At 50.1% G+C, this 27,174-nt stretch overlaps 1 protein-coding gene across 1 annotated transcript in view; it reads left to right on the top strand.

The window, feature by feature from the left end:
* Window positions 1-27,174, top strand: part of Rfx8 (regulatory factor X8) — a 62,158-nt gene that overhangs the window by 10,909 nt on the left and 24,075 nt on the right. Inside the window, exons 3-6 of the mRNA XM_052192566.1 lie at window positions 367-428; window positions 1,524-1,610; window positions 21,261-21,324; window positions 26,914-27,024. Coding sequence (XP_052048526.1) covers window positions 367-428; window positions 1,524-1,610; window positions 21,261-21,324; window positions 26,914-27,024 — 324 coding nt within the window. The remainder of the gene's footprint in view (window positions 1-366; window positions 429-1,523; window positions 1,611-21,260; window positions 21,325-26,913; window positions 27,025-27,174) is intronic.

Here is a 27,174-nt window from a genome sequence, read left to right as displayed (position 1 = left end):
TTATTTTCATTGCTGCCTCACAACTGTAATTTTGCTACTGCTATGAATCGTAATGTAATTATCTGTGTTTTCCGATGGTCTTAGGTGACCCTGAAAGGTCTCCCCACAGAGGTTGTGAACCCTCCCCCAGGGCTGAGAACTGCTGTTTGGTTCTGGGAACCTAAGCCAGGAGGACATTACCTGCCCCAGCTGGGACACCATGGTTTCACTCTGTGACTTTACTTATCTGATGTGTTCTAATTTCATGTGTATGTATACATTTTATGATCAGCTGTGATACTTTGTATGATGCCTCAGCAAATGTAGACAAAGTGAGTTTGTCTTCAGTTTTCAAAACGCATCTTTAAATCCGACTTGTTCCCACAGCTCGTGCGCTTGGTTTTCCCTGATCTGGGCACCCGGAGGCTGGGCACACGAGGAAGTGCCAGGTAGGGTTGTAATGTTTGTTTTGTGTTAAGTGGGGAAAGTTACGGTGCAGGGAAATCACAGTAACCGATACAATGCGAGACACAGCATAAGCAGCACATGGCAGCTCTCACTGCATCTTCCCGTGGTTCAGTCTAAACCCCATCATCTGGGGATACCAGGCAGTACCATGCTCACGTGATTCAAAATCTCGTTAAAATATAAAGATTACCACATATACTTTAGATGTTAAGAAATGTGCCCAATTATCAAAACGTCCAAATGATTGCACACATAGAATAATGCTAATTGCTTTTAATTACTCTTTGGACTGAAATGCCTTAAGGCCAATTAGCCTATCAGTTGTATTCAGGAGGCCAGGGCCTACGGTGACAGGGACGGAAGCTCCAGTGCCATCAAGCGTGTCCTTATAATAATTGCCACACAGTTGTCATTGTCCTTTACTGTTTGTTTAAAATCAAGACAGGAAATCAGTGAGCAGGGACAGAAGCCAATTAGAGGAAGGGCCAGCTACCCATGAAAAAATTGAAGACAATGGCAAGTTTGCCCAATCTAACCTTGGGCAGTAATTAAGCGGAGGAAACCTGGTTCTGTTGTTTGCCCGGGGGGGGGGGGGCACACACTGTAGTTTCCTGGATGCCACAGAGGAGATGAGGCTGTGTGGGGAGTCTGACTTCCTGCAGGCTGAGTGACAGGAAGCCTGTCCCAGGACACCTCTCTGAGATGAGAAACCGAGAGAGCAGAACCAAGCACCCAACAGCCCTTTTGTAGGCTATCACAGCAGTACGCGTGTGGTGGGCTGTGCCTTAATGGTGGGTCGGGGATGTGCTGGGTACGACTAACCTGCCTGCTGTCCTCAGTGAGCAGTGCCGCACTGTGGAGTGTGGGGCTCACTGCTGCTGACCAGGGTCCTGACTACCATCCTACATAGACTAGCCAGGGAAAAGGTCCAAATTCAGAATTTCCATCTAGTATGCACATATAGGTGTATACGCATGCAGTGCATACATATGGCACTAAATCACTGCAGAGGCAGAAAGCTGAGCTATCTGTAATGGTGCACACAGAGGTGAGTTAAAGGACACCTCTGCTTTCAGGTATCATTATGATGGGATCTATATCAAGAAGAGTTCCTTCTTCTACGCTCATTACTGCTACCTGCTGGGTAAAAAGAGCTGTCACAGGTGAGTCTGTCCTTGGGTTCCTTGGTCATGGGACACGGCCTAGCTTTTATGAAAACCACTCCAATCTTAGCTGATTGGTAACTGATTTGTAGGCTGTTCTACCACAAGTCCTTATGCAGAGCAGAAAAGCACAGGCCAACATGTGGCCAACATGCTATGTCAGCCTCTGGCAATGTTACTGGGCAGAGAAAACCTGTTTCCACCTGACTTCCTTAGGCAATTGATTCTAAGTCTCAGTCACCTAAGCCATTTCTGGTCGGGTCTTCCCAGAAACGTCTATTGCCCTCAAGACCCCACTGTGTCCTCTCAGGGATAACCTCTCTTTAACCTCTCCGCTTCCCCAAAGTGCAGATTTCACTCACAGCAGCCCAGGGGCCTTGCTCTCTGCCTGTTACCACCATTCCCTCCGGAAGCTCTGGTCCTTCCCGCCCACTCCCACTCCCCCGGGGAACTCCTCTCCGGCTGTTTCTGGACACGCCCACTGAGGTGACCCATGGGAGCCTCACACTAAGGTGTGGAAGCTTCCACTCAGAACCTCCCTAGAAATCACCTCCACCTCGATTTTCTTTGATGATACTCATGCCTGCCACCCCTCCCCCTCCCGACTCCATTGGGCTGCAAATGCTTCCTCATTCTTCCCTTTTGAGGTAGAGATCGTCATCCTCCTCAGAGAACAGTTACGTTATGGCTCCATAGCTACAGACGGAGCCAAGCTGAAGGTTCAGCATCTTCAGCTGCAACCAGACCTATGCCGTGTGCTTGGTAGTTAGGCCTGAGCACACGCAGACATCATGACTTCATCCTAAATAACAGTTTTCTGTATTAAGTAATCTAGAGATGGTTTATAGGGTAATCGGGGAGTCAGTTATGTTCTTGGCAGAAACTCCATTTTATAGAAGGGACTTGAGCACTGGAGGGACTCTAGAGCCAGTCCCCATGGATGCCGAGGGCCAGTTCCCATGGATGCTGAGGGACCCAGTCCCACCCCCCACCCCCCACCCCCCACCCTGGATGCTGAGGGGCAGCTGGATTCCATGGACCTCCCACAGCTGCTCCCTGCTCAGCCTCTTCCTACTCCAAGCTGGTCTAACAAGCTTCCTAAAATGCTAATTTGCCTGTCTCCTTCTTTCCCAGAACCACCCGCTAGGCAGTGTTGGCAGGCTGTCCGTCCTGCTGGGTGTTTCTGCACACACACACACACACACACACATACACACCGGCCATCCTCATCTTCCTGTGACTCTGGAGCACATGACTCCATTCCATGCCCATCCTCCCTCCCGCACCGGCCTCCCACAAGCCCTCCTCCTCTGCCGGGATCCTCTTGCATCTACCATCTGTGTTGACAGCCCTTCAGGGAGACCGTCGTCCACAGAGCCAGTTCTAGGATGGCCCTCTTCCCTCCCATTCCACACTGCTCGTGGGCTCTCTACCTGTCCAGCATTTCTGCCCTGTCTGTCAGCTGTCCTCTGGTGTAAATAGGTGATTGTGTGTCTGAGAAACCGAGGGCAATGTCACTTGTAGCCCAGCATCACCATCACCATCACCATCACCATCATCTGTGCCTCAGTCATTCTCAAAGCCTTCCAGCTTTGACAATAGCAAGTTTGTATGAGGGGCCCTCGTGGAGAGTGGCCGCTGAGCCCCAAGGTTAAGAAGCCTGTTGTGTGGATGAGACGTGGCCCTTCCCTCTGCTTGCTTAGTAGGAGAGATGAGATGTGTGCTTAGTGTGGTGCATGTATGGCGTAAGGTCGGAAATGCACATGGCCTCCATGAGGAGAACAGGCCTTTTGACAGAAGGTCAGAAGGAACGAGGAGTGAGTTGTGTTCCAGCAGAGCCGTGAAGGACAGACAGGATGGGAGTCTGACAGGAGGGGGGAGAGGGCAGCAGGCATGGCTTGGGTGACATTGGAAGGATGGGAAAGCGTGGGCTTCCTGCTGTGCATCTGTGGAGTGTGGCAGACAATGTCGTTGGAAGGCACTTGAGAGGCCACGGCCTGCGGGGCTGGGGCGGGGCGGTCCAGGAGCCCCTTGAGACACTGGGTGGGCTTCTGACACAGCAGCAGAGCTGTGAGCTTTGTTTGTTTCTACCATGCTGTGCCTTGGATGCATGTGTATCCCCCCAAGATCCAAGATGAATTAAAATCCCCAATATATAGTGTTAGGAGCTGGAGCCTGTGTGCATGCATGTGCACACACACACACACACAGACTGTAGGGCTCAGCCTTTATGAATGATTAAAATCGTAAGACTGGTGGTACCCCTGTGAGTGATTCCACCCTCATGAAACCACTTGGCCCTTTCGTTTCTTCCGTTTTGTGAGAATAGAGCATAGGGAGTAGAGAACAGGCCCTTCCGGCTCTGCCCTCTGTTCCAGCAGGACAGAGAGCAACCACTGAGTGCCGACTCAGAGCCTGAGGGCGCTTTCCCCAGACATGCAATCTGCTGGCACCGTTACCTTGATGGCCTTGATGTGTAAGAGAGAAATTTCTCTTGTTCATGTTATCACGTCACCTATGATGCCTTGTCAGAGCTGCAGGGACAGAGATGTCTCCCCAGTCAGAGCAGGAACCGTGGCTGAATGATGGAAAAACTAGAAACGAGGTTTCAGAAGACAAGATCAGGCAGAGAGAGCGACAGGCCCTGCAGTCACCCAGAAGGGCGCTGACCAACAGGAGGGGTCAGAAGAGCAGCTTCAGGACAGCCACGCTGAAAGGACAGCAGCGGAAGCTGTGCTGACAGGAAGGGAAGGAAGGGAAGTGGCGAGTGGAGGGAGTCCTGGAGCCTCAGGTCCACGGCAGAGGCGACCATCATGCTCCCCCATACCCCTCAGCCTCCCCTTAGTTACATCATCGTCAGAAGCATTAAGAGTGGGGACAGGCCCAGCAAGAGATGGATCTCAGTCGAAGAGCGTTCTGGCTGACTGTTGACACATTTGCTCTGACCGCCCTGATGTCAGTCATGGTACAGACCTGCAGGAAGCCTGGCATGCCCTAAGGAAACATCCGACCAGCAGGTGACCACAGTGGGACAGGCTCTGGGTAGGCAGGGACTCAGGGCTTCTTCAGTGACACGGACTCGGGGCTTCTTCAGTGACACAGAGACAGGGCTAAGCGGGAGACTAAAAATGGCTTTATCTTCACTGAGGGTGAGAAGGGTTACCGATGGACGAAGATAAGGACAGGGTAGCATGGCCTGTCCTTGTACTGTGTGACCCACAGACATGTCATCAGTGAGCTTTGAACTCTGGCTTCTGAAGAGATTATTTCTAAAGCATTAAGATTTAAGAGTGACTTCTTAACTAATGCCACACTCTCAAGAAATAGTAAACATAGATTCTAAAGGTAGAAATCAGGATACTACCCTGTTGTTGATCCCTAGCAAACTCTACTGATGAATATGTTATCTGTTGTATCATAGATTCTTGTACAAGGACTCTTGTGTATCAAATTCCTCTTAAAAATTAGGTCTTGAGACAAAAAGAAAGTCAGCTTCATAGTTTTCAAGTAACAGACATGCTACCGCTCCTCCTCCATCTATCCCTTCATTCATTCATTCATTCATTCACTCAACAAAAATCTGAGTTCCCACAGCAAATTGAGCCCACTCTAATGTCAGTAATGCACATATATAACCATGGCCTCTTCCTCCTACCATGTGGAGCCAGGGAGAAAGAAAATAGAACCAGACCAGGTGTGACCTGAAGACAGTCATGGAGTCATAAGAAGGTCTTCCCCAGACAGCATCTGAGTGAAAGAGAGCACTGCCTCATCAGATTCTGAGACGGCATTCCAGCAGAGAAAAGGGCCAGCACAAAGGGCCTGCGGTCCAGAGAAGTGAAGAGGCAGAGAGTCTGAGGGCAGAGCTCGGTGGGTACCGAGGAGATGGGAGGAGAGGTCCCTGAGCAGGCGGGAGGGCGTAGAGAGGACAATCGGAAGACATTTTCAGGAGCCCCAGCGAGATGCTCTTTGCTGAAGCAGCTCAGAGGCAGCTGAGCTGTATGATGCTCTTTTGAGATACGGACCAGGACAGCGGATATGTCGTCTGGTCTCTCATTAGCAAGCTGTGTGCTCATGGGACGGTCACTCAGTTCCTCTGTTCCCGGCTTCCTCCTCTCCCAAGAAGGATATGTGCTTGTTGGGGATGTCGTCAAGATCAGATACACAAAGCCTAGAGCAGCCGGGGGTAGTGGCTGCACCCTGGTCCCAGGCAGACTGTTCCCTGCATGCTCTCTCAGGGTTTCCTGTGACCTTCATCCCAGCTCTTGTAATTTAAGGTTTCATAATCTCCACCCAACTCTCCTGTGTAACCTGTCTGCATCTTCCGTGAGACTATTTCCACATTTGTTTTAAGGGATCTGATGCCACTTGGAAGTCTTGTCAGACACATCTGTTCTGGCGACATCACTTCTCTCCCAGCTTCTTGTACACCTGGTACTCGGGTTATGGTGAGACTCTGTGTGTCCAGGCGTTTGGTATATGTGAGGGGACTCCCGAAGCCCAGCCCCAACCCCCACGGCTTAGCATGTAGGCTCTGACCTGCCTCTGTGGTTCCAGTGGCAGCTTAACTTCCTGAGCCCAGGCGAGCCACATCTGTGCGGGGGTTCCGGGCACTTGGACCTGACTCTCGAGGCAAGGGAAAAGACAGACACACAGACAGGAAAGATGAAGTCTCTGCTGGGGAAGCCTCACTCTGGAAGCCCAGCAGGTTTATTATAAGGAGCTGGAGGTCGGGGTGGGGTTATCGCACACAGCAGAACAGAGGGGCAGGGTTTACAGATTAAGTTTGGCTGATCTTGGTAGGAACAGTCTCTGCAGGGGAGCAGTCTTTGGGCTGTAAGCATGGGGGGAGGGGGGGGTGGGGGGAAGGGGAGTGGGGGGGAAGGTGGGGGGGTGGGGAGACTATGGTGGATGTTCCTGTGCACGCTGTCGACACCTGCACTTGGACCAGAGGAAGGCTTTGCCATTCCTCCGTGGGCATGAGGCTCTCCCTCCCCTGCCATGCTCTTGCCACCCTGTGCTTCATCTCTGCAGTGCTCCCAGTGCACTGCCACTCCCTGCAGTGTCCTCCCCCCAGTGCACTGCCACTCCCTGCAGTGTCCTCCCTCATAGTGCATCTACCACTCCCTGCAGTGTCCTCCCTCATAGTGCATCTACCACTCCCTGCAGTGTCCTCCCTCATAGTGCATCTACCACTCCCTGCAGTGTCCTCCCCCCAGTGCACTGCCACTCCCTGCAGTGTCCTCCCTCCCAGTGCATCTACCACTCCCTGCAGTGTCCTCCCTCATAGTGCATCTACCACTCCCTGCAGTGTCCTCCTGTCCATGGCGTATAGATCTTGAGGGGCCTGGTTCTCTCTGTGCCCTGTCCAGTAAGGAGGTGTACCTGAGTCCTGCTAGCTCTCCTCTTCCCTGTGGATAGCAGAACCTGCCCATTTGGTGCTCCACATGTGGAAGGGATGCTGAATCAGCCAGTGGGTCACCCTGGATCAGGAGTGGGTGCTTCCACAGCTAGGACTTTGAGGCTGCTGATGAGAGTCACCAGGCTCTGTCCTGTTGCTGAGAGAGGGCTGCAATTCCCTCTCCTCCTCTAGATCTCCTGGTCAGATAAGCCAAGAGCACAGGCCTGGGAAGCTCTCTTCTATGGTCACACTGTGTTGCAGGGTTGTCTGGTTGATACCAGAGCACTCCCTTGCTCCCACACTCTCCCCTTCACAACACCGAGAGCTTCTGCTGCGCGTGCACAGCCCATCTATGTTCTCCATGTGTTTACTTGGGCTGAGGCAGGAGCCAGGAGCAAGGCACCGTGAATCTGCACCATCATGGAATCTACATCCTCCTATCCCCTATATGAGCCGCCTCAGATGTTTCTAGAAAGCAGACTGCGTAGACCTTACAACCAATTCTACCTGTTAGCAGAATGCTTAATTACTCAAGTGTGCATCGTACATTTAAACATGCCTTTAAATATGGTGGTTTGGACCTCCAGGTGGGACAAGAGCAGATAGAGACCACCCCTTCCTGCACCCACCCTCTCCTGCTTTCTGGGTGCAGTTTGAACCCTGGAGACACGAGTGACCAGAGGGAGACTGGAGTGGAGAGGAGTTGGTTTGGGACTCAGGCCTGTGGCACCCGCACAGGAGCAAGGGCTCTCCAATCTTCCTTTGTCCTTACACTTCCCAACTGCAACCCAGCAAGATGTAGGACTTCAGATTCTCTCTGCTGGTTAAGAGGAATGAATGCCCTTCCGAAAACAATCCATCACTGTCTTTTCTCCGAGAGCCTGAGATACCTTCTTCCAACCACAGTAACTAAGGAGCGTGGCCTGGCCTGTCCAGAGCGACCGAAAGAGTGACCGAGCTCCAGTCAGCCTCTCAGTGGCCCTCACCTCCACAGCCCCGCTCGCTCTCCTACCCGAGAGTGAGAGCACATCAGGAAAATGTTCATCGCCTTCACAGAGGAGAGAAATTCCCAAACCCAGTCTGAAGAGCCCCTCTGCCGCTCCCCAAAACAGCACTAGCTAAACCACTGAGCAGAAAGAGAAGGGGGAGGTCTCTGAAAACAAGAAAATTAAAACATGGAAAAAAATCCTGAACTCTTGTCAAGGTGTGACATTTGACCTAACAGATGCCACTAGCTCCTCTCTCAGCCAGGAGCAGGTGGCCTCATCGCTCTCAAGAGCTGGAGGAAAAGAACTGTGGACTCCAGCTTCGCTGTGCAGCACAGTTATCCGTCAGGGGCTGGGTTGCTCAGTGGTTAAGAGCATCGCTGCTCTTGCAGAGGACTCAAGTTTGACACACAGAATCCTTATTGGGAGGCTCACAACTGCCTGTAACTCCAGCTCCAGGGGATCTGATATCCCTGGTCTCAGTGTGCCCTTATGTGTGTCTGCATGCATGCACGCACGTGTGCGGACACACACACAGGCTTCCTACAAGAACGAAGGGAAAATAAAGAAAACAGGGAATGGCATCGCCACTGGCCAGCTCCTAGACACGATCAAGGGCTGGCAGCAGAGGGAGTCCTGGGACGATGGGAAAAGAGAAACAGTGGCCAGAGTGGGGCAGAAGCATACTCAAGGCTGTCTTCTTCCTCTTGAGGTAGCCATAGTCCATCGCTTTGACAAAGACCTGCGCCCACACCGAGACGCAGTAAAGCAGGGAAGGTAAAGGGGCCTGAATGGAGAGAGGTCTCCACGCTTTGTCGGAGCTCCGCGCTGTGGGTTCAGACGTGAGCACTGAGATTAACACTCGGGCAGCTGCCCAGTGACGTTAGCACGTGCCAAAAGATACTGTAAGTCAAACAAGATGGAATCCTGTGCTTAAAGTAACTCTCATAAACGCAAGGACGCAGAACAGGCACCCAAGGAAACAAATGGAAACAAGGCGCATAAAAGAAAATTAAGAGCTGGCATACCAACAATTTCCTTAATTGTAAATTATTTACAAGCACCGCCGGGGAGATAAAACCGGCAGAGTGGATTTCAAAAAGAAGAAAACGACTCAGGTTTGTGTTGCCAACAAGAAACATACTTCAGATTTGATGGCCTAGACAAGCTGAAAGGTGTTTTTAAGTTTTCTTTTTAATGGAAATAATATAGCACTGGGGGCTGAAAAGATGGCTCAGTAGCTCAGGGCATGTGTTTCTCTTTTAGAGAGGCCCAGGTCAGTTCCCTGCCCATGCCACGTGGCTCACAACTGCCGATAACTCTAGCTCCGGGGGACTCTGACACCTCTGGCCTCTGTAAGCACCTGCATGTGTGTGTGTCTGTGTGTGTGTCTGTGTGTGTGTGTGTGTGTGTCTGTGTGTCTGTGTGTCTGTGTGGAGAGAGAGATACATACACAGAAACACACACATACACTGACATATACCTAGAGACACAGGGACACACAGACACAGACATACACACATTCACACAGACATACACACACAGACAAAGACATACAGACACACATATAGACACCTACAGAGGCATATACACAAATACAGAGACACACAGATACATAGAGATCCATACACAGACATACACACACAAGTACACAAACTACATGCACAAACACACACAGACATACAGACACACATATAGACACACACAGATACACGCATACAGAGATACACAGAGATACACACACACACACACAGCGAAAGTGGAGGACCATTCTTGAGGTGGCTGTAGCTGTCTCTCTCCATGCTTAGCCCAGCGGAGCCCATCCCTCACCACACAAAATGTGAGTATCGGTTTTTACTTGGGGAAGCACATCTATTAGAGACGGTATTCAGAGTTCTTATCATGCTTGTCATGCAGTCTGTCTGCCCAGCACGTCTAAGTAACAAAGCAAAACAGGTGTTCTGCATAGGCTGCATTTCTGTACGGACTGCACTCCGAGAGCCACGCTTACCAGCAAACGTCAAATGGGAACACTCCACAAGCCGTGCCCAGACTCCAGCCAAGGCCTGACCCTGCACAGGCCTTCCTGAGGCTCGCTGTCTCTGACCTGAGGGTTACCTTTTATCCATGCAGTCGCACAAGTCTGGGAATATACTAAGAAAGCATTTTCTCTCTCTCTCTCTCTCTCTCTCTGATTGAGCTGTGTCTCTCACTGAAGTTGTATTTGAAAAAAAAAATCCCAGCAAGATTTTTCTCTTGACATAAAAGCTTATTCAAAGGCTGCATGGGAAAGCGGACAGCTCAAAGGCCTTAACAAGGCAGAATAACTGGAAACACTCCATCCTACAAAGTGCTCTGTGTAGCTGCAACAACCTGAGTCCTGTGCTTTCAGTGGTGACACAGGAACCCAGGCAGGGGAGACTCTAGAAATACGACTAACTGATTTTTTATTAAAAATATTAGAATCTACTTGTGTGTGTGCGTGCGTGTGTGTGTGTGTGTGTGTGTGTGCGCGCGCGCGCGCGCGCACACGCGTGTGCACACGTGTATGCGCGCGTGTGAGTGTGTGTGTGTGCACATGCATACTATAGTACACAAGGATCGGAGGGATGAGAGGACAGCTTGTGGGAATGAGGTCTCCTTCCACAGTGTGGGTTCAGGAATCAGACATGTATCAGGCCTGGCAGAAAGCATTGAGCCATCTTGTCAGCCCCCAGGTGAGGGCAGAGGTACACAAGTAACGTAACAGAAGAAGGTAGCTTTGAGAAAACCACACATCCAAAAGAAAAATGAACTTCAACAAAGACTTCACAACTTTTATGAAAATTATCTCAAGATAGGTCCAAGGCTTGAACTTAAAATATAAGGACAATAATAAACCTGGTGATGCACAACTTTAATCCCAGCACTCAAGAAACAGAGGCAGATACCCGTGAGTTAGAGGCCAGGCTGGTCTGTATAGTGAGTCCCAGGACAGCCGGATGTGTAGAGAGACCCCATCTCAACCTCCCTCCAAAAGTATAAAGCTGTGACCCCAGCTAGTCTGGACGCTGAGATTCCCAATTGTTTTGAGTCTAAGAGTTTGCAGTTACACTGTGTAACGGTAAAATCTATCTCATTGCAAAGTTACCAACAATAAAGCCAAGAAAATATAAGAATATTAAAATATAAAGTAGAATAAGCTGAATGGCACTAGCCAGGCAGGAGGTTCCCAGGCTGGCTACCAAACGCAGGAGCCATACGGTGAAAAACTTTAGGCTTTTTCAAAAGCCCTGAAGGGGAGATGGAAAAGACACAGACTGAAGGAGGATGTATGCAGTCTGCACCGTTGTCAGAATCTAGAACCTAGAAAGAGTATGTGTCTGTGTGCACCATTGTCAGATTCTAGAATCTAGAAAGAGTATGCAGTCTGCAACATTGTCAGATTCTAGAATCTAGAAAGAGTATACAGTCTGCACCATTGTCAGATTCTAGAACCTAGAAAGAGTATACAGTCTGCACCATTGTCAGATTCTAGAATCTAGAAAGAGTATACAGTCTGCACCATTGTCAGATTCTAGAATCTAGAAAGAGTATGCAGTCTGCACCATTGTCAGATTCTAGAATCTAGAATCTAGAAACAGTATGTAAAACCCAACAGTATGAAAACTCAGAACAATCCTATTAGAAAACAGGCAAGAGGCAAACACCTCGCAAAGCCAGCCCTTTCCGTATATGTGCCTATGTCCCTGTGAGACTGACAAAAATAAAAAAAGGCCAAATCCCAATGAGGATACTGAGAACCTGGACCAGTTCCACACCTCTGGTGGGAATGTCAAATGATGCATTACCTTAGCCAGTGGTTGGGCAGTTTCTCATAAATACAGACGGGAGCCCCGTCCAACCATCTGTCGATCTAGACATTTGTCCCCGAGAAATGAAAACTAGCATCCACATGGAGACACTCTTGAGAAGGTCCTCAGTGGCCGTAGTACTGACAGCTCAGACTGGAGGCAGCGCAGGTGTCCTTCAGCAGGTGACCGGTTAACCTAACAGTGGTGTGTCTGTGCCACAGAAAACTGCCCAGCTATAAAGAGGAATAGACCATTGATGTGCATGGAAACTTGGAGAGATCTCTGTGGGACTCAGCTAAATTAAAATAGCCCCAACCCTAAATGATTCCATTTATATAGCATGTTCAAATGAGGAAGTGAGGGACAGGTTAGGGTTGAGGGGAGCAAGAAGTGAGCGTGGTTATTAAAGCACCATCCCTCCGGGCGCCCTCTTTCTGCACGTCTAACTTATTGTCCTCTGTTTTACATACTATCCCTCTTTTGGTTATATGGTTTGCAAATATTTTCTTAAATTCTGTATTCTGTCTTTTCATCTTTATTATCCTGAGTTTCCCTAGAACAATATCTCGGCTATGGCGAGAGACACATGAACCTGGGAAGATAAGATTTTTTTTTACACACACATGCACAACACACACACACACACACATATATATATACACACACACACACACACACACACACGCTCATGCATGCAACATGCACACAACACACTCAAACAGGCATGCAAAGGCACACAACACATGTGCGCACACACACTCACAGGTGCATACATACACACGCCCACAACACACACGTGCTCACACATGTGTACATGCACACGTACACGCACACAGGCACACATGCATACACAAGTTTAAGTAAAACAGACACTGCAAGTTAGGCTGTATCAATGGCACTATCTGAGCTCTTATATGATACAGCTGGACCTTTGTCCCTGAAGCTTCTGAGGTTTCAGATTCAACTAACCATGGATGAGGATTATTTGGGGGAAAAATTGACTGAACATAAGAACTGTTCTTTTGTTTTTGTTTTTAAGCATTATTTCCTAAACAATGTGGTATCCCGGCTTTTTACATAGGAATTCCATTGTTCTAGGTCCTGTGAGTCAGCTGGAGCTGATTTTGAGTTTACAGGGGCGGGGCGTGCAGGACAAGGTCCCTGCAAATACTGTACACTGCACACGGAGACCTGGGGCCTGGCAGCCAGGGAGGTAGACTTCCTTAGGGATGTAGCAGATTCTGGAGGCAACGCCTATGGATCTGAAGAGAGGATTTGTGAACAATGTTAGCAGTGGGTGGAACTGAGCCGAGAATGAAAGGGGTCTCTCCCTTAATTATTTCTTGCAGCTACATAAATACATATACATATTTCTTGCATATACATAAATCTATAATTACATCAGTAAAAAAAATCAGTTCAAAATAATAAAGCAAGCATAACTCCGTAACCCTGGAGAAAAGGGTGGTAGGCCCCCTGCTGTCTCCCAGCGGGGTCCTCAGCGCAGCGGCCTCTCAAAGCTTTGTAAGCCACGCCCATTCCAATCCTTTCTCCCCTTCAAAGCTCTCTTTGCCCTGAGAGGTGAGAGATGACAGTGTCTGTCACTAACAGATCTGAAAAGCCCTGCCGCCTTAACAAGGGGAAGGCAGCAAGGCTAGGCGGAGCCTGGCCGTGCACACCTGGAAGCCATCAGCCCCGGGGAGTGCAGCTGGGCCTGCTTGCCCTCCTTCCCCAGGTTCAAAGCCCAAGGGAGAGCCTTCAGTGGAGAATTTGTTAAGTTTCCCCCAGAGCTGCCTGCCTCCCTGAAGCCAGAGGTTCTTTATGAGTTGAGATGAAGGCTAATGTACAACAGCTCTGGTATTTACTGGGGAGCACGGGGTAGAGATTCCACTGAGGAGGTAGCCTTGGGCTGAGGGGTGTAACTCAGTGGCGAAGCACTCCTGTGAAGTCCAGAGCTATGGCCTCAGCACAGAAAGAAAGCGGAGTGTTTCTTAACAGAACCATTTCAGAGTGGAGCAGGCAAGCTCTCTTTAAAGCAACAGGCTGGGATGCTAACCTGGTCCTCGGCTGCCCAAGAGTCTGGTTTAACCCCTTCCCCCACCCACACTCAACACACACACTTTCTGGACTTTGTGTCAGGGAAAAGAAATGGAAACACCCAGCCACCCACCCCCACAAAGACGTTAGCACAGAGAATCCCCCAAGAACAGGAAAGGTGGCTCTCAGCACTGAGCCGCTGTCCCCAGCCTCTCCAGACAGGCACATAGCCTAGCTAAAATTCATTCCATGGCCAGACAAGCTGTTTGCTCCTGGCCACCTCACTGTAGCTACCTCATCAGTCTCCTCGCCCATCTCTCCATATCCCGGGCTAGGAAGGAGAAATGTGCTGAGATGCAGCAGGAGGCCTGGTCCCACGGAGTGGACCAGGACCCAGATGTCTGCTGACTGCCTGTAGAGGGGACAGGGCACAGATCGTGCGAGAGATGCTGTAGTGATTCTCACCCTCAACCCAGGAGAGGCTGGCCAAGTTCTGAGAAAAAACTTGAGATTTTTGTTTGTTTCTTAATCAAAGTGACTAAATGTGCAGCGTATGAAAAACAAGCCCAGAGCGGTCTCTCCTGTGCTCGGTCCCCAGGGATCTGCGAGTTTTCAAGGAAGAGGCCTCCCAAGATCCCACTGTGCCTCTCGGGTAGCCAGACTGAGCTGTGGACTCAGAAACTCTCAGTCTGAGGCCAAGGTGCACAGTGTTCGCCTCTTGTGTGTGTGTGTGTGTGTGTGTGTGTACATGTTTAATCAAATCCAGGGGAGCAATCCTTCAACTTAAATCCCCAAGTTAACACACTTTAAAGAAAATGTCTATCCTTTTCCATCCTATTTAATATAAACTCCAAAAAGAATTCTATGTAATCTCCTGTTTCTCTTTGGGATATAATGGAACTAACTTTTGCCCTCCTCCCTGCCACCACACATGCAGACACACACAAAGATATATGTACACACAGACATACACACACAGATACAAATACACACAGGCACACATATACGTATACACACATATACATATACACACACATAGCCACACAGATACATACACACACAAACATACATGCACACACATACATATACACGCAGATACATGTGCACACAGTCATACACACACATACACATACACACGCACACACACAGACACATATGCATGCACACACGCATACGCTGCTTCCCCAGCTTAGCCAGTGTCTACCCTTCCCTCACACTCTTAGCCTTTGTGCTCACTTTTCTCTGTTCCTGTGCCAACACATGAGCTCAGGAGCTGCCTTGGGGTGGCAGCGGCGGCGGCGCCTGTGGAATGCAGCTGTGGGTCCACAGCTGGATCCATGTACCAACAAAGCACCACGGGGCCGGGCTCATCTTCCAGCCCCTCCCCCTCCTGGGGAGCCAACTGCAGCCTGACAGTGTGGCCGCCACCACCCTAGGATGCTGGAGGGTCCCCTGCCTGCCTTAGCAAGGGCCTCTCTTCCTCTCTTCCTTGTTTAGTCAGCTAGGGTATAAGAAGGAATAAGATGAGACAAGGCTTTGGGGCCAGGACCCCCCAGCAAGACCGCTGATGAGTCTCCCTCCTAAGTAGGTGTCCAAGTTGCAACCAGCTTTCTGGCCCGTCCACCCTGAGGGTTCCAGGGCTGGTTAGAACGTGTTAAAGTTGAACACGTGCGCTACTGGTCGTTCTCTAGCAGCATTAGAAAAACAACACCATTGTGTCTGGGAAATCATGCCCTCCCTGGGTGACACCCTGGCTCCAAAGGCTTTGGAAGCAGAGGCCACTCCTACTCCCAACCTCTCTCCCCAACATCCTTGGGAACTCTCCTGGGCTCCAGGCACCCCTCTTCCACCCCACACCCCCCACCTTCCCCACCCCCGGCAGGCCACCGGGTGCAGTGCCTGGTGTTGTTTACTGTCTGCCTGTGAAACTTGATCCCCTCGCCCCAGAGGCTGAGGTTTGCGTAAGGAGGCAAATGTGGGCCGCTTACACTTTCAGCACTCTCCGGCAGGTCGTCATTTGCAATTAAGTTGTTCATTAAATCTAATGGGTCAGGAGACAGTTAAATACTTGAATAGTGATCTCCCTCCTCCCTCCCTCCTCCGTACAGAGGGTGACTAAGCCACTGTGCTCAGCGCGCAGCCTCCCTTCCTAGGAGCACCGTTCTTGCACATTTTTAGTTTCAAACCATGTTTACTGTTCGTTTTGTGTGTGTGTGTGTGTGTGTGTGTGTGTGCGTGTGCATGTGTGTGTGTGTGTGTCTTTCAGTGTCTGTGTGAATGTCAGTGTCTGTGTGCTGGGAGGGATGGAACCTGTTTGTGTGTGTGTGTGTGTGTGTGTGTGTGTGTATGTCTTTCAGTGTCTGTGTGAATGTCTGTGTCTGTGTGCTGGGAGGGATGGAACCTGTGTGTGTGTGTGTCTTTCGGTGTCTGTGTGAATGTCTGTGTCTGTGTGCTGGGAATGGAGTCTATGCCCATGTGTGGTAGGTAAGATTCTATAACTCGGTTACATCCTCGGCCTCTATAGTCTATGACCTTGTCAAGTACATACGCCCTAGAAGAACAGAACAATAGGTAAGCGCTCTGAACTCAGATCAGAATGGCCTCAGGATTCTCATCTCTTGCCTGATCTGAGAAATGGGACAACAGTTCTTAAATGCTGTCTCTGCAGGGTGGTCTGAGGGTTAGGCTGAATAAAGTAAAGCACCAAAGAATTAAGGGCCTGGCTGCATCTTCGAGGTGCCTGCAGTTAATGTAAGGAAACTGCCACGCTTTTATAATCATTGTGTAACTGTGTGTCCCCTGTGAATCCATGTTTGCACTTTAACTTCATATCCCAAACTACCTGTGAAGAGTCACTTCCAACCAAAACCAAATTAATTCTTTCAGATGTGGTAAGAGAGGCCTGCAGGTGGACCGGGGGCCTGGAGGGCAGTGCCCTGCCCCAGCGCGCAGGCTAGACAGCACGGTCTGAGAGTGGGATTTTATGACATTACTATCTTCTTATCTTTGTAATTGCTTTAAATTATTTTCCCTGAAGCTGAGCGATGTGCAAGGGAGATTGAGGTGCCAGCGTGACGTCATGGAAGTCTGGATTAAGGAGAGTAATGTCAAAGCTCGAGAATGCGGAAGCAGACCAGAGTTAGAGCTAACACCACGCTTGGGAGACTTATGGGAATGTCTGTCTGTCTGTTTGTCTGTCTGACTGCCTGCCTGCCTACCTACCTTCTTATTTAAGATCACAGTGTGTCCTGGAAGTCTGTCTTGGTCTCCTCAGTGCCAAGAGATCATGAACACAGGTTAAACTAATGTGATTCTCATACTACATAAAGCAAGCAGCCACATGCTGGTCCCCAAAAAGCAAGGGGTCCCTGGGTTTTCTCCATGGGGGGCTCAGAATCTAAGTATAGGTGAGTCTGGAGGAAATCTGAGTCTACATGGCACCAAATATTTACTCTGGGCCTTAAATAGTACTTAGAGTCATCTGACCCTGTGCCTTTCCTGTCCAGGGCCACCAGGGCCCAAGGGTCTCACAGAAGGAAGTGCAGCCACCAGCTGCTGCAGTAGGATGTCACCTCTTTCTTCCAGGTCTCCTGCCTCCCCCTGGTCTGGCTGCCCTTGCCCTTATGTTTACTAAATCCTGACGGTCTAGCTTAGGATGCAGCAGCTGGGGGTGGGGAGGGTAGCCCACGAGGACCACGAGTCTTCAGGGCACAGACTAACATGGGGCCACACTGGGCCTTAGGCTTGCTCTCTGCTCTGCTCTGCTCTGCTCTGCTCTGCTCTGGTGATTAAAAACTGCCAGAGCTTCAGACAGCCGGGGAGGACCTGGGCCCTCCTCCCCAAGGCCAGCTCTGGTACTGTGTGTGGCTTCCCTGAGGCCATGTTTCCCAACAACTGTGCTTTGGTTCAGGGCCTAATAAATGTCCCCATTGTCTAAATCAGAACCGCACTGGGGAAATGACGCAAGGACCAGTGGGCCCAGAGGCTCACAGCCCCCATGGCTGACACCCTGGACTCCTCTGACAGGAAAAGTGGGATTCAGGTCTCCCACAGCCTTAACTCGCTGGCCAGCTGGCCAGCTTTCCAGGTTCAAGCACAGCTAATGTCTGCAGCATTCCCTGGGTCCGGTCTGCCAGGTCATCTGCACCAGCAGCCCTTTTGACTGAGACAGCAGGCCCCCACACCTGGACTTAAGGCCAGACCCCAGGAGTCCTCTGTTCTCAGTCACCAGCTATGTGATGTGCTGTGCCGCTGTCTTTAGTTCAAGTCCTCAATCATGCTGATTTCTTTATTTCTTAGTTAGTATATACTGATTTTTTTTAAATGGCTTTTAGCTGGAGCCTTTAATCCCAGAGCTCTGGAGAAAGAGGCTGGTGGATCTCTGTGAGTTCAAGGCCAGCCTGGTCTATAAAGCAAGTTCCAGGGCAGCCAAACCCTTAAGGCTTCAGGAATCTAGCCTTACACAGAAAAACCCTATCTCGAAAAAGCAAAAACACACTATTAGCGATGATGATGATGGCTCTTGTTGGGTCTTGGTCACAACTGTGTCCCCTACAAGAGCTAACAAAATGCCTAGCTGGGCAGTGGTGGCGCACGCCTGTAATCCCAGCACTTGGGAGGCAGAGGCAGGCGGATTTCTGAGTTCTGGTCTACAGTATGAGTTCCAGGACAGCCAGGGCTACACAGAGAAACCCTGTCTTGGAAAAACAAAGCAAAACAAAACAAAATGCCTGTCCTGTGGTAGACACTTAGCATGCATACTGTGACCAAATAAGAAACAAATGGATAATTAAACGGATGAACAGTGGATGGATGGATGGATGGATGGACGGATGGACAGATGAGTAGATAAACAGATGGACTGGACAGTACTGAGAGGGAAGGATGGTGGGTGGATAAATGGACCTGAATATCATCATATTGTGTTCTTATATTCATTTCTGCCCAGATCCAGGAATTCTGTGCTGGCACAATGTAGAATTGTAGAGAAGTCGAATTTCCTCCTGTTTCACTGGGAAAAAGCCTAGAGCCGAGTGTGCAGGCACACATCATAGCCCCACACCTGAGTGTGCAGGTGCACATCATAGCCCCACACCTGAGTGTGCGAGTGCTCATCATAGCCCCACACCTGAGTGTGCGAGTGCACATCATAGCCCTACACCTGAGTGTGTGAGTGCTCATCATAGCCCCACACCTGAGTGTGCGAGTGCACATCATAGCCCTACACCTGAGTGTGTGAGTGCTCATCATAGCCCCACACCTGAGTGTGCGAGTGCACATCTTAGCCCCCACACCTGAGGCAGAGGTGGGCAGATCACGATAGTTTGAAGTCAGTCTGGTCTCTAAAGCAACTTCCAAACCATCTAGACTTAGATACTGAGACCCTGTCTCAAAAAGAAAGAAGGAAAAAGAAAGAAAGGAGGACAGCTTCACAGTGGTTTCTGTGAGGTCCAAGTGCCGACAACCACATTTGTTTCTGGTTAATTTCTCGGAACATTCACTACAGATGTTTCCTTATGTCTTGTTTTATTCTAGGGATTAATTAATTTCTAGTTTGCTTCTAATGTCCCAGAGTCTATATGTATTGGTTATGTCTCTTGTGGTTAAGCACCAGACAAAAAGGCAAAGTGAGAGGAAGGTTTTCCTCTGCCCACACTTTAGAGGTCCGCTCCCCTGCGGAGTGGGAAGGGCCATGGCAGCAGCCTGTCTTCCGTGCTGGCCAGAAAGCAGAGAAGGGGGAATCCTAATGCTCACGTGACTTTCTGCCTTCCCCCTCTTGATTCAGTGTAAGACCTCATCCAGGAGATGGTGGTGCCACATTCAGGTTGGCCTCCCCCCTCAGGTAACAATGGTTCTGGGTTCTGGAAGCATTCCTAGACACATCCAAAGCTGCGTTTCATTAGGCCTACGTGTTCCTAAAGCCAATCAAGTTGGCTATCAGTCCCGCTCACCAAGCCCACCCTCTTCAACTGGATACCTGACTGTAGCACTTGAAACCATAAAATTCTACCCTTGGCCCCACAGACTCATGGCCGTCTCATACCACGAAGTGCATTCATTCCAGACCTTCACAGTTCAGCACTGTTCGAAAGTTTAGTCTTCTCTGACTTCAAGTGTGCACGATCTCTCTCTCTCTCTCTCTCTCTCACACACACACACACACACACACACAAAATTCTATCTCCAAATATAGCTACAATAGAGACTAACACTGCAATATATGAAGGGAGCACAGTTCAGTCCAAAACACAAGCCCCAAACAAAATATCTTAAAAAAAGCAAATTCTCCATTTTCTAGCATTTGTGCAGAATCCACCCTTCTGTATCTGGTTGATGGAGCCCATATCCCAGGAGCTATTTGGAATGTCCAAAGTAACACTGCTGTTTTGATAACAATTCTCACGGAAGCATGAAGGGTGTGTCTCCCCGAAGGGCTTGTGTTCAGACTGTCTGCCACACCTGGGGATAGAGGACTATGCAGCAACGCTATTATTCATATGTGTGTGTGTGTGTGTGTGTGTGTGTGTGTATGTGTGTACAGACTGGCACCATGACACAAACCTTTAGAGGAGAGCCCCTGGGGCTTCTGGGAGACAGTGAGAGCCAGTGCTGGCCAGCTCTCCTAGGTGTCCTCCTGACCATGGCTCCGTGCTCTGAGGGGAGAGATAGTCCAGTCTACAGCAGCGCTGCACTCTCGGGCAAGAGGACTATGGTGACTTGGGTAGACCAAGCTTCCAAGCCACGCCTCCTCCCCTTCAGCTCAGCCTTAGCCCTGGGGCAGACCGGGAAGATGCCCTCCTGTCTCACACCCAGAGGAGGCACATTTCGTGGTACAAATGGGAGGCGCTGCGTTGCCCATAATTAAAGCATCCCACTGCACATCAACGGGATGAAGTCTGTTGTCTACTGCATATCTTTCTTACACGCTGCAGCGGCACAGACACGATAAACGGAGCTTACAGGTCTGCCACCAACCCCCCAGTTCCCGTTCTGTGAACGCGCGCCCTGCTGCATCTGTCACTTAACGGCACTCTCTGTCTGGGTCGCTAGTGGAAAACACCAAATCAGAAAGCAGCAAGATGCCGTTTTCAAGGTGGGTTTTCTTTTCCCACAGGAGTGAAGTTGTTAACCGTAATGGTGTCAGACCCTTGCTTTTGAAGGGAACAAAGCATTTAAAATTAAAATCCATGATTGTCCCAGATACAAAAATAAACTTAAAAAATCCCCAACCACGTGACAATTGCCCTATGTGCCCAGGAACCTGGAGGATGAGTTTTGGATAAAGAATTTTACGCCAAACAAATAGGCTTGCTGCAGAGGAAATTGTGTTCTTGTGTTCAGGGACAGGTGGTATCTTAGTCACATGGTTTCTCTGTTGTCTGTTCTTACACAGTGGCGATCTTGTTGCCTTTGGAAAACCTCCTGATTACAGCAGCGTTCTCCAGCAGGAAGAAACAGTGAGTATAACATAGCCGCATTCTAACAGACCTACCAGTACTGGGGTTCCATGTCTGCTGTGTTCCGTGTTCTGGACAGTCCTTATTCTGTCACCCATTTGGTCTCGACGTTGAGTGTCACTTTCAGCCAGGACCGACATGGCCCCTGCCCTACAGGGCCACACTGCTCAGCTGTAGTCACCGCAAAGCTGTGTGCCTTTCAAGGTGTAATTCGAAAGGATGCACTGGTGGTTAGCGATTAATTTACCTCTATGGTATTCTTTCAACTCTTAGAATCAGGACATCGGAGCTATTAATAGCTAATCTCTGACACTATGTGTTGAGCCTCGCTTTAGTTGGCTAAGACATCATGACAGGACTTTAATCCCGTTCCAGCTCAGTTTGCTAAAACAAATTACTCTAAACTGAGCAGTTTAAACACACTGATGTCTTGTGGTTCCCGGTGGTTCCGGTGAGTGCCCTGCTGGCTATCAACAGCAGGCTACTCCTCCTGATCTTGGGTAGCGGAGCCTTCTCTGACCTCTTATTTGTGAGTGATCTAGTTCGTGATGATCCATCCTAGCCTCCAGCCCTAACTCAGCCCCCACGGCTCCACTTCTAAAGTCCATCACAGGTTGACTACGATATCAACGTAGGGATTTGAAGGAACACAGAACATTGTCGCTAGCACATACGATCCCACTGACAAGAACCACTTTTTTAAGCATCTGTTTTTGGTAACCAGTACCCAAAAGTTTCAGAGACAAAAGTCTCATGGCCTTGTACTCGAAAAGCATTGTCTGCAGTCAGGAAGCAACCGGGGCAGTGTTGGAGGGCAGAAAGGCAGAAGGGGCTGGACTTGGGGTTCTCTGTGTCCTCCCCTGAGTGGCCTGGAGGAATCCGCCTTTCTGGTATAGTCAGTCCTAGGGGCCAAGCCTTCCTTAACCCACAATTTAGAAAGCCTGAGACAGTCAGATGCAAGAATACATTAAAAAGTGTTAAGTAGCCGGGGCCCTGGAAAGATGGCTCGGCAGTTAGCCCCCTGGCCGCTCCTCTAGAGCACCCGGGTTCAAATCCCAGCACTCACAGCAGCTCACAGCTGTCTACAACTCCAGTTCCCAGGGGTCCATGGCGCCAGGCATACATACAGTGCTCACACCTGTGCATGCAGGCAAAATACCCACACGCGGAAAATAAAATAATATTACTTTAAAGTGAAACTATTCATAAAACTGAGAAGCTAGCCAGAGGTCTAGGCAGGTGTCTTGTGAAGCTCCTGGGGTGTGTGTGTGTATGTGTGTGTGTATGTGTGTGTTTTGTGTGTGTGTGTGTGTGGTGTGTGTCTGTGTGTGTCTGTGTGTGTGTGTGTTGTCTGTGTGTGTGTGTATGGTGTGTGTGTGGTCTGTATGTGTGTGTGTGGTGTGTGTCTGTGTGTGTCTGTGTGTGTGTTGTGTGTGTGTGTTTGTGTGTGTGTGTTGTCTGTGTGTGTGTATAGTGTGTGTCTGTGTATATGTGTGGTGTGTGTGTGTTGTCTGTGTGTGTGGTGTGTATGTGTGTGTGTGGTGTGTGTCTGTGTGTGTCTGTGTGTGTCTGTGTGTGTCTGTGTGTGTGTGTGTGTTGTCTCTGTGTGTGTGTTGTCTGTGTGTGTGTTTGTCTGTGTGTGTGGTGTGTGTGTGTAGTCTGTGTGTGTGTGTGTGTGGTGTGTGTGTGTGTGTGTGTGTAGCCAGAGACTGACTTACTTCAGTTGGATCCTTGTCCTTCCTCTTACCCAGCCAGCTTGGCTAGCTCGCACCCAGCCGCGTGCCTCTTATCTGTCTTCCCTATAGTACCCGACTCCTGCCTGAGTGCTTTATCCCTGACATTATTTTAGCTGTGACAGATGACCCTCCAGGGGGACCCTCACAGATGAGGTGAGGTGGCCGCTCTAAGAAATCAACACAAAGTCAGTGCTCTGAACAACACAAAATGGTTGTCTTGTGTCCTGGGGCTGGGGCGTGAGTCCCCCCATCAGCTCTCACCAGGCTAAGGTCAATGTGTCTGTAGAGCAAGTCCCTAACTGTGGACTGGGGCACTCTTCTGTCATCTAAAGCCACCTGCATTCCTGGCCTTACAGCCCCATTCTCTGTCTTCAAAGCCAGCACAGGGTAAGCCACGTCCTTCTCTAGCTGAGCTCAGCCATGTGTTTTCAAGAACTCCTGTGATCATTTGACTTCAGGGGAAGACTCTCCCTGTGGCAAGGCCCCTCCTGCCTCTCGTGAAGTAGCAGAGTCGCAGTGTCTGGAGATTAGAGAGTGTGTGTCCCAGGGAACCATAGTTCTGCCCATTCCAAAGGGACACCAGAATCCTTGTTGGGAGAGGATTCACCTTGGGTATGGCTTGCGTCTGACCTGAGAGGTAGAGCTAACACTGTGGAGGCCTCGAGGACTGGCCGAGAGATGCCTAGAGGAGAGCTTGCTGCTGCCAGGCTGCGGATCCGGGTTTGATTCAGGAGGGTATGGCATGCCATCACACCTCCTCAAGAGGACAGGGCGTACTGGGGAGACATGACAGAAGATGTAGAGAGGTCGAAAGGCCAGCCAGATAGCTTTCCTGGGTGACCTGACTCAGGACAGGCATGTGACGCCTGGGGCTGTGGCAACAGTAAGGTGTCCCCACTGTATCCTTGGGGTGGATATATAAGTTTCTATTCGTCAGCTCTCTGGTACTGTGACAAAATATCTGCCCCGATCAACTTAAACATTGATAAGGTTTACCTTGGCTTGCATTTTGGGAGTTTTATACACTTTTATGGGTTTGCCCCACTGCCTCTGGGACTGCGGTGAAGCGCGGTGTTGTGATGTGGAGTGCGTGCTGGAGCAGAGGAGCTCTCCTCATGGCTGTGATGTGAAGAAGACGGAGGAGGAGACCCTATGTTTCAGGCACTCATGAATTTTCCTTTTGATGTCTCATGACAATGAACTTTTATATTCTTATAATCATTTGCATCTATATATAATTTATCCTTTGAGAATTTCACACATGTATACATTACATTGTCATCATATGTACCCCACTCCCTCCAGATAGCCTGCACACACACCCCTCTTAAGTCCAGTGTGTTCTCTCCATATGCACCCAAGTGAGGACCATTCCCTGTAGCACAGGCAGCCTGCCAGTGGCCCCTAAGCTAGGGGTGTGGCCTTGGGAGCCCCTGCCCCGCCCACGCTGGCTGCTGGAGTGGATCCATCTTGTATGTATTTGTGTAAGTACCATCATGTGTGAGCTCATGAGCGCAGTGGCCACGTTATGACCAGAAGACGGCAGTGCATGGTGCTCCTCCCCACCCTCTTCTGAGACGGTCCCTGAGCCTTGCAGGGCGTGGTGGATACAGAAGTCCGGTCTAGGACAGAGAAGCCATCAGTGTCCTGGCATTACAGATAGTATGACGTCTGGGTGGCGAAACAGTCATTTGTCATGTTAAAATAGAGAACGGTGGTGGTCTCAGAACAGAAGGGGCGAGAGAGAGAGAGAGAGAGAGAGAGAGAGAGAGAGAGAGAGAGACAGAGAGAGAGAGAGAGACAGAGAGAGACAGAGAGAGGAAGAGGGAGAGGAAGAGGGAGAAGGAAGGAAGAAAAGAAAAGAGGGAGGGACGGAGGAAAAGAAAACAGAGAACCTACCTAGGGTGTCTAGGTGGCGAGAGTGTGGGTCTGAGATTGAATCCCAGGCACAGCTGCGCATGCCTGTAAGCCCAGCGATAAGGCGCAGCGACAAGCGGCTCTGGCTGGCTCCCTGGCCAGCAAGCCTGGACAAACACCAAGCCTCCAGTTCAGTGAGAGACCCTGTCTCATGCGAGGCAAGAAGCTGGACAACAGCAGAGGAAGGTGCCTGGCATCCCACCTTCTCCTCCACATGGGAGCTCATGTGTGCAACACACACACAGTCACACGCACACATACACACACACACACTCACACACACACACATACACACATACTCACAGACACACACACATTCACACACACTCACAGACACACACACATTCACACACACTCACACACACACACTCACACACACACATTCACACACACTCACACACACACATTCACACACACTCACACACACATGCACACACATACACACACACACTCACACATACACACACACACATTCACACACACACACACACACACACACACTCACACCTGCCTAGATTTATAGCTGTCAACCCGCATGTTCTAGAAAGGTGGTTGAAGTGCTGGATTTCTGACCTCCTCCCAGTCACCCAGGGGGGAGGAATCTGGATCCCTAGTGCCAGGATGTGGTTTCAGGACTGCACTTTGAGAAACATTGCTTTGGGGACCAGCTGCCACAGCCACGGAGCAGATATCTCCAGGTCAGTCCGGGCTCCGGAGCATATGGCCTAGCTAGGCTGTCACCATGAGAAACTGCTCAGGGCTGGAACTGACGGTCGACCACCTCAGTGCCCCCCACAGACCAGACGACAGTGTGCTCTGGGACAGGGCGCAGGCAGCACCTGTGGAAGGAAGCCTTGCGCATCACCCCCAAAGCTCTGCCCCGTATTTGTCCAAGAGTCCTCCAGGAGGGGAGTCAATACAGCACACTGGAAACACCGAACTCACAATATGCACTTCCCCAAGTTCAGGGTCAGGCACCCAGAGTTCAGATGGCTGTCGGGCAGCATCTCCAACTCTCCAGTCCTCAGTGTAAGTCTCAGTAATAACCAGGGGAGATTGCTACCATGTGTGGATCACTGCGGGATGATGGCTGTGCACAGCCATCCGCCCTGAGGAAGGTGCCCAGGAGTTCAAAGGAGCAGTTGACCCACCAGGAGACAAAACCCAGAGAGACCAGCTAGCAGGCAGCTGAGCTCAGCCAGGTGCACGTAGGAACTGAGGAAGCCAGGGATGGGGTGTGAAATTCCAACCAGGAAGCTGCCAGAATTCCACAGCAGGACTGAGCAGACCATAAAGAAGAGAAAGATAAAAAGTCTCAGTTCAGTGCGGACGACTTTGCATCAAAGTGCGGTATAAAATTGGTGGACTCTGGCCTGAGCGGGCCCCTCCCCTGCCGGGCAGCACTGTGAGGCGGACCACGTGCTTTCTACTGACCCTTTCCCCTGTGGTTTTAGCCTGAAATTTGTCATTGAGAAATGAAACCAGTGACCCACATTGTCCTGTTAGCCCAGGATTCCTGACGCAGTTAACTCTCTTCACACACAGCTCAGGCACCACAAATCTGACAGGACAGGAACTTGACAGGACTCCATTTTATTTCCGGGAGCAACGATTCCACAGATGAAGATTTTAGAGACACACAGGCTGCTCATAGATGATACTTGTATCGAACATGGTGGTTTAGCTCTTGACTGTGACATAGAATCCCCCAAGAACAATATGTTTGGGCAATGTATTAAAGCCTAAACCCCTACCGTTGTAGCGGACAGTATGATAGGAGCCATTATCATTGTAACAAAATATGAGGGGAAGTTGCAGAAACACCACCACATTCAAGACTGTGGTAACTTAGAGTAACCTGTGACTGCAGCTGTGTTTATATGCCGAAGAATGCATTTTATTTTAAAGAAGTAATCATGGTATAAATGGCTTGCAGTGTGAAAATCGCTCACCCATAAAGACGGACCCGATGGGCTCCCCTGTGTCTCCGTTCAGAAGATGTCCATTCTGGGAACAGGAACTGGCGAACAAGTACTCCTGTGAGCTGGTAGGTCTGTGTCCCGAGGGGTGTGGTCCTCACATCAGTGCCCTCTTATTTCACCTGTGGTGTGGTCATTGCCCCAGGTACCACCTCCTTCCTCAGAGACCTGGGGGACCAGCGTTCCTCCTGGGCCTGAAAAACCAGGTCTGCCTCAGA

This window comes from Apodemus sylvaticus, chromosome 9 (genome assembly GCF_947179515.1).
Source record: "Apodemus sylvaticus chromosome 9, mApoSyl1.1, whole genome shotgun sequence".
Classification (NCBI taxonomy): Eukaryota; Metazoa; Chordata; class Mammalia; order Rodentia; family Muridae; genus Apodemus; species Apodemus sylvaticus.
This window is presented reverse-complemented; position numbering and strand designations above follow the sequence as displayed.